Source organism: Orbicella faveolata, unplaced genomic scaffold (assembly GCF_042242905.1).
Source record: "Orbicella faveolata isolate gen_17 unplaced genomic scaffold, um_ofav_v1 contig_12, whole genome shotgun sequence".
Taxonomy (NCBI): domain Eukaryota; kingdom Metazoa; phylum Cnidaria; class Anthozoa; order Scleractinia; family Merulinidae; genus Orbicella; species Orbicella faveolata.
In genome coordinates, this window is record NW_028301539.1 from 33657974 (window position 1) to 33665698 (window position 7725).

The 7725-nt window shown below is 39.7% G+C and overlaps 1 protein-coding gene across 1 annotated transcript; it reads left to right on the forward strand.

Moving 5' to 3' along the window:
• The first annotated feature begins 53 nt into the window (after positions 1-53).
• LOC110057877 (NADH dehydrogenase [ubiquinone] 1 alpha subcomplex assembly factor 4-like) lies at positions 54-4237 on the forward strand. Its single transcript, XM_020764481.2, has 3 exons — positions 54-253; positions 1303-1403; positions 3131-4237. Exons 1-3 carry the CDS (start codon positions 109-111, stop codon positions 3416-3418), a joined length of 534 nt encoding a protein of 177 aa, XP_020620140.1. The 5' UTR covers positions 54-108; the 3' UTR covers positions 3419-4237.
• The last annotated feature ends 3488 nt before the right edge of the window (positions 4238-7725 follow it).

A 7725-nucleotide genomic window follows, 5' to 3' on the forward strand; every position in this document is an offset into this window, starting at 1 on the left:
AATCTGAGATTGTGAGGTCGTGAGTGCTGTGATTGGCCGTGGTGATCTGGGTAACACGAATTTTCACCAGCCAGTCAGCGGAGTACGCCAAAAAACTAAAAATGCAACATGGGGGCCAGAATTTCACGAGCAACTCGTTTTATAAAAAAACCTCTTGAAACACAACGGAGAGTGGATAAAATACTGGAAAACAAACCAAAAGTAGCTCCAAGTCATCCCAGCTCCCAGGCTGTATTAGCTGATGCGCGAAAACGTGAGTACTTTGAGCAAATTTTACCTTGCAGCTCGTCGCGAGGTATCACATGCTTCTATCCGGTGCAGTTATAGTTTGATTTTAACTAAGTTTTAACTTAAATTCCATAATCTCTCCATGTAGATATCGCAGATAAATTTTTTAGACATTTCTGTAACTGAAATACGCGGCAGAACTTCTTTTTTTTGGTCATAAATCCAATCAACTTTGCAGGTTTGCAGTGTATGAATGACATAACCATTCCATTTTGTTCCCGCCGTGTCTTCCCGGGGTTGGGGGCGGGGGGAGGGGGGACACCCATATGAAAAGGACGGGGGTGCTCGTGGTACCGGATTTGGTACCTCTCAGGGTGTTCAGCCTGGGAAGGTCCCACAGCAGGAGCTTTCACAGTACTGTTTAGGGTATTGAGGCCAAAAAAAAAAAGCAGTATTAGTTAATGTGTTACTTTAGGAGTGAAAAAAATTTCAAGCCACCCCCACAAAACAGGGTCTTGGTACCTCTAAGGGGTTCTAATTTCCAGCAAGCACCTGCCGTCCTTTTTATACAGGATTCCCCCCCCCCCCCCCCCGTATCTTCTCTATCTTGGCATTCTATTTGCTTATGAATAAGATAAGGAAAGGCTAAAGACTTCACAGTGCCAATTGTATAATTAAAGTATATTGCATTGTGTCGACAAATCATGGCTTAAAATACAATGCAACATATAACAATGCTATTTAACAATTGAAAAAGACTAAATAAAAAGAGGAAATAAAAAGACAAGGTAGAGGAGGGAGAAAGGGAAAAGAAAGAAAGATTTGTCCTTCCCCCTCTTTTTACCCTGTGAGCTGTCTAATCCCAAGGTAGAGAGCTTGTATACAAGCTCTAATAGTTATTGCATAAGTCCATCTATTGCATCAGATTCAGAGGTGTTTACTTGAGCTTGGCTGGGGTATTGTATTAATCTTGGGTCATATTTCCTCTTCAGTGTCCTGTGTGCTTCCCAAAGAACTTAAGAATTCAATTTTAGTTCATAGTATGCAGCAAGTTTATTTACCTTTTATTTCCAGAAAATGAAGAACTGTTTAAAGAAAGAGATAGAAAAGATGATGAGTTTTTAGGTCGACTCAAAGATTTCAAAATTGATACACTGGAAGCTCCAGCACAAATGGTAAGCATTTTATTTTATTTATTTATTTATTTATTTATTTTTTTATTGTTTTACTTGAGTATCACAGTATAAACATCTTTTAGTATTAACTCTGAGCATTCGGTAGTAAACCAAGGCAACAATATCACCTGAGTAGATTCTTTTCTTTATTCTCATCACTTGTCTGTTTAAACTGTATTGATAGCATAGGAAGAGAAATTAGATTTAAATCACTCTTGGAAGAGGCATGTTTGTGTACCTCAGCAGTTTAAAATGTTTTTTTCTAAGGTTGCTATCTGTAAGATCATCACTGGCTTTTAAATAATAACAAATCAAAAGCACACTCTATTCCTGCACATACATTTCTTGGTTTCTGAAAGAACGTTCATGTTGCAGGGGGAGATTGCATAATGAATGGTGAAAATGCAATTCTCCACTTAACATAGAATTAATTCAGTTTTATTATAATATTTTGAAAGACTGCAGACATCTTTTCATTGTCTCCCAGATAGTTTCCTGAACTCTTTACAGAATGAGCCAACAGACTTCGTAATTAACATTTTGGGAAACATTTTGACTGGTTAAATGTATGGGTCCAGGGCTCCAAAGAAAGTTGAATTCCAGCTTACCTTTCGGACAAGCAGCTCTCACATTTTACTTGCCATGGGCAAGTCTTAGATTACTTTTTGTTATTTAGTTGGCAGACAACTTGCCTGGGCCCTCTCCCATTGGGCAAGTGAGGATAAAAAGTTACTTGCCAATAGGAAAATCTACTTGTTCTGGACTAGTCTGCTTAGCAAGTGTTCTTTTACAAAGAGCTTTTTGCGCATCCTGGCTGCATGCAGATAATAGTCCCGGACGGCCGGACACACTTTTTTCGAGCCCCGCAGGTGTAGCTGTTAGCATGCTTTGTAACAGTCTATTCATACCAATGTGCCCTTTCACCCATAAAGCTGGGTTGGGTTTTAGAAAAGTAGTGAGAACATAAAGCGGGGCTGCAAATAACAGTTGGTCATCAGGCATTGGCTGACCAAAATTTGCTCATGTCCAACAAAATCCCAACTGTCAGACATTATGTCCAGACAATTTTTTATCGTAAATCATTTTATGGTAAGGATGAGTAAAAATCTACATTGAGTAAATCTTTCCTTTTTCAGTGATGTCCAACCACAATAAATTATTTGTTTTGTCTGACCAAGATGGTGTCTTAGTAGGACAAATGTCCTTTCAAGAGAAAAAAATTATTTGCAGCCCTGTAGAGTGAATACTATTACAGGAAGATTGCAAGTGAAAAGGAATGCATACAGTAAGTCAGTTAGTTATGACTCAATGGTGCAAATAGCAAGCGGATGCAGTTAGCACGGAATATCTGTACGCCAGCTAGTGATTTCAGGTAGAGGAGTGTGAACTAATTAGAAGCTTGGTGCAAGGCAGCTCAGTGTGATATGCCAGCCAGTATAGTGAATAAATAGGTCTAACCATGGGAACTGGTATAGCTTAGAGCTAGGACTAATAGTGATATGAGAAAGGATATGTTATTTTTTCCATATTTTCTAAATAACTGCATGGTGTCATGACGAATACAAAGGTTGCATAACGTATTTTTTTTTAAATGGCTACCTGCACATTTATGTCCAGCGAGATGTTTTGCATCATTTTGTGATAATTTTGCATTTCGCCAATTCCAGTCGCTAGTTCCCTTATTGGTGAACTCTTTGACCAATCAAAACACTTGACACTTCTTTCAGCCAATCACGAGAAGCGCCGAAACAAAAAGGAGTCTACCCATGTCTCGTGAGTCACGGGGTCCTGCTGAAATCGGCCAGGTGCCCAAGGGGAAAATAACCAACGTTCAGTTGTCGGAACTGTTTGCGAAAAGACTGGAGGATCCCGACACATGGACAGCAGAGACGCTTGCTAAACATTACCAACTCGACCAGGAGGCCTTGTCTGCGGTTTTGAAATTTTATAGTGACTACGCAATTGTTAAGAAAAGAGACTTACCCAGACCGGAGGAGCCGAAGTTTCTTGGTTGACATGGTTGATATGGACCTATATCTGCTGCGGCCGGTGAATATGGATTGATGTCGCATGGCAGGGAAACAATTTACGGTATCATATGATTGGTTACTTAACAGTGTCGATATCCGTTGATCAGCTCCTTGGGAAAAAAAAAGGCAACGCTGTGTGGGGAAATTTTGGTATGAACTCCAAGTTATTCCAATTTGTGTCTTGTTCTCTTCAGTTTGACTGATTTCGATCGTTTCCGTTTGGATAGTAAAAAAATGTTGCATCGGCGGTAGAACGTTCGAGTGCAGTCGATGGTTTGGTGGTGACAAAAGTCAATTCAATCATGGCAAATATTATATCTCGGTATCTTTCACCACTTTAATAGTCAAACTTTACAGAAATACCGCCAACTGCTAGTTTTCTTTGGTGAAAAAAAATACATACTCTGAGCGGTCAACCTTACCTTTCAACCTTTTACTGAATAATACCGAGTTGACATCTTACTCGATACTGAGGGATTGCTGATAATGACGAAGACCAGTTATTTCACGCTGTGAGAACCGGACATAATCCTTGTCTGAAGGACTGGCGAACTTGCTCTTCAAAGAATAAAGGCGAGAGAGAAAAGAGACAGGAAAACGTTGTTATTTTAGCATTTAAGGGCCCAGCGGTATCTTTTCATTGTGAAATGTTTTTTTTCCTGTGACTCAAAGTAACACACTGACATGTGTTGGTGCTAATGCAGTGGCTTGCCAACTCTTCCCCTCTCCTCCCCTAAAATCATTGCTACCGTGTTCAAAGTTTCCATGAACCTGCAGAAATAAACGGCGACGTTACGAAACTGATTTTGCTTTGGTTTTCTTTCTTAAGTTAAACGGAAAATTCAGTTGATAACTTTCCCGCGGCTGTTTGAGAGCTGTAAAATCCAAGCCCGTATAGCAGAATTTCTTGGATCCTTTCCATTAGTGATATCTTTTTATCATAGAATTGTCGCCAGAGCTCGGTGGTGAAGTCCAGTTTCTGTAGGTTGAAGCACCAAGGGTATTAGTGCTAACTCTCTTGGATAGAATGCTTTTCCATCAGCGGTTATTTCCAGCATTCCGCGAATGTATGAACGAAGGAACCAAAACATGAACACTGAAAAGTGTTTTAATATGGGCCGGGACGCATTCCAGGGGAAACATTCAGTTTTAAATTCGAAAATGCACCAACGCATTTCGAATTTTGCTTTCAATCAACTTTGACTCGTTTTGGAATTTGTATTTTATTGGCAATTGTGAGAGCCAAGAACCTTCACAACTCAATTCTCGAAGGGAGCTCTTGTCTCCTTTGCTGACTGCTAAATCCCCAAAAAATAAGGTAATGATAAAAGGGTAAAAAAATTAATGAGTTAATGGCTAAAACTATCAAGAGTACAACTAGCCATTCCATCCAGAACAAAATTGCATTTTTATGTTGTTGTTCTCTTTTTTTAAATTCAGGGGTTTTAAGCCCGTTATTACAATCATTAAGTGATATTATGGTTATGTATGATAATCTGTCTGCCTTCATTCTGTACGTGAAGAAATCTTTACCCAGCAATTTAAAACATTTTTGTGTTTCCAAAATATTTCCTGGGGGGAAATCTTTAGCGTCACGTATCTGCAGGTAGATAAGGCGGATCATTTTGGTGGCTGATGAAACACTTTGCAGAATGAGAACTTTGGTAAATGCGGCTTAACCAATGTGACTCGATTGAAAAACAGAGATATTAGCATGATGTTGGTCATTCGTGAAAAAAAGTATTCAGACATTCCTATGATATTGTAAACAGTACGGCACCAGTCTCTCTTATGATTACATGTGACTAGAACTCGCACATTTTGTCTGATTAGAGTTTAACTGTATGAAATATCATAACATTTTTAAGCATAGGCAGCGGAGAAAAACAGAATGAAGCAAACACAACGTTAAGTCGTAAACAACCCTTTTTTCTAGGTATTTGTTGGTCTGCAGATACTCACTACTTTTTAGCTACTAAATGACAATTAAAAGAATTTGACCGGCTTTAAATGTACTTTGCTGGAAGGCATGTGAGGCGAATATTTGTAATTAAGTAGCCCTGACTGTCACTCAGACCCGAAGGCTCCGAGATTCTGATTAAGATAATAATACAGATAAGGATAATTGAATAAAACATGTCGCCAAGAGTTTAGACTTCTTGTCAGGAAGTAGCATGTCCGAGCACGTGCGTTCCTCAGTAGTGATATCACCGATTTCCGATTTCTGCTTGTTTTTCTCCATCTCTCGGCGTGATTAAGTTTCGCATTTTGGACAAATCTTCGCCAAAACTTTTGGAAGAGTTTCCTATCTTTTTCTCATCCAGTTCAAACGAGCACGTGCATGCTATCGAGTACGCTGTATACTTACACGTGATCAGCACGCATGATACGCCATTTTCCGAAGCGACGCCGCTGAAGAAAATGACCGTGTGCTCAGTCATATTGAGCAAGGTCCACCATTAGCCCTACGCAAATTATCCGCAGCTTGCATGGAATCTCGTTTACGAAGTTTCTAACAGGAAGGCATTCCAGGAAGTTATCTAATAAAGTGTCTGTTTGCCTTTTGGCATCTTCTCTTGACCCGTTTTATCGCTGAAACCGTTATATAGCCTCGGTGATTCAAAGCAGCCTTTTTAATTTCTCTTCCAGTAATATCGCTTATTTTCTCAGACGGGCTAGTCTTGAGATAGAGAAACTGATCTCGAAAATGATCTTTCCAATTTGTAAGTAGATTGGCATGTGACTAGTACCCATACAAGACCATATTTCAGTATTTCAAGAATGTGAGTTTCGTAGCCTATTTGCATTGTTTTGCATAACCTTTTCTTAATTACCTTTTTTTCAGTAATTAGTGTTGGACATGATGATTTCTCGTTCTTTTTTTTCACCTATTACTCTCAAAGAATCCTGTTTCAGCGCACGTGACCCTGGGGAGCTGTCGTGTCAAGCTCTTATTCCTCGTGTTTTCGCGCTTCTTCGCTAAACTCCACGTGGCGTAGGATCTGACGATTTTTCTTTCTGTAAACGAGCGCAACCAGCAGCTTCGTGGGGCGCGCGCGGTGTTCTCTCACGCGACATCTCATGAGAAATACTGCTAGTCATGCTAAACAGGCTAACATCGTTATATCGCAAAAGAACACAAATGATGCTTATTAAATTGTCGCCTCAGGGATGCTTAATCATCCCTTGTAACAATAATCTGCTTAACGCCCTCTCCTGATTAAATCAAATACCTACCATGCCCCTCCCCATCCGCTAAATTTTGGAACCGGAAGGCAGTGAAATCAATTTGCCTTTGCTTTTCAGTATTTAAGCTGCGTTAGAGCGAGTTTTAGATTAGGAAATCGCTGCTTTTCGTTTCAACTGAAGTTTTCTGTTAGCAAAGGTCAGCAAAGGAAAGATGTGCTTCCGTTTCGCTTCCCAGTTCTCTGTGGAACAGACTTCCGTTGTGTGGAATTGCCATGTTCACAATATTCTCACAGTCTTCTGTTTCTGGGAGTGATTGCTGAAAGAAGTTTGATCCGATTATTTCGGAAGAAATTAGTTTTGAAATCCTTTTAGAAGTTGATTTATACAAAAGTTAGGCGAAGCTTTTATGTGTAAAAACTGATTACAATCCATACTCAAAGCGTAAAGAGTTGAACCTCGCCACCTTTATTTCGAACTCGGTTATATCTTGAACTGCACCCTATCTCGAAATCAAACCATTTTCCCTTGTAAATACTATTTATTCATCTTCTTTCGGCTATCTCGCGTCCCCACCCTCTAGAACATTTTTTTTCCCTTTACGGGGTTCAAGTGTATATTCCAACGCATAACGTTGAATAACACAGGGGTCTAAAAGTGGTGAGTTGAGCTATCGAAACCACTGGCACTGAACAAGTGGTTCGGAACAAAATTAACCTCTTAACCTTCTTTTATGAAACCGAAACAGGCGTCATCGCCTGCGGTGATAGTGGTGATATTTTCTCGTTATTTACCAGTGGTAGGTATGACCACAGACTGCTAAAGCAACATATTTGGAAAGACTACTAAAACGGAGGTCAAGTTATTTTTACCTATCCTGTAATCTCGATCTTTCGAGCTTTTCACTGAATGATGTCAGAAGCTTCAAACGTGCGCTTACAAGACGTGATCCAGAACTCTTAGCAGTTTTTAACAAACTTAATTTCTTCTGGCTTGCGCTTCGTAATGCTATAGTTTTTTCGACCTTTGTGGAGGTTTTTCTTAGTTCTATTTTAAGACTTATTTGTTTAGTTGTCTAAGATCCCAGTGTCAAAGAAAACGCCCCC

Coding starts and splice junctions, on each gene's coding strand:
- LOC110057877 (XM_020764481.2), top strand. CDS start 109: ATGGGGGCCAGAATTTCACGAGCAACTCGTTTTATAAAAAAACCTCTT. Junction 254..1,302: donor ATTAGCTGATGCGCGAAAAC/GTGAGTACTTTG, acceptor TTTTATTTCCAG/AAAATGAAGAACTGTTTAAA. Junction 1,404..3,130: donor TGGAAGCTCCAGCACAAATG/GTAAGCATTTTA, acceptor CACTTCTTTCAG/CCAATCACGAGAAGCGCCGA.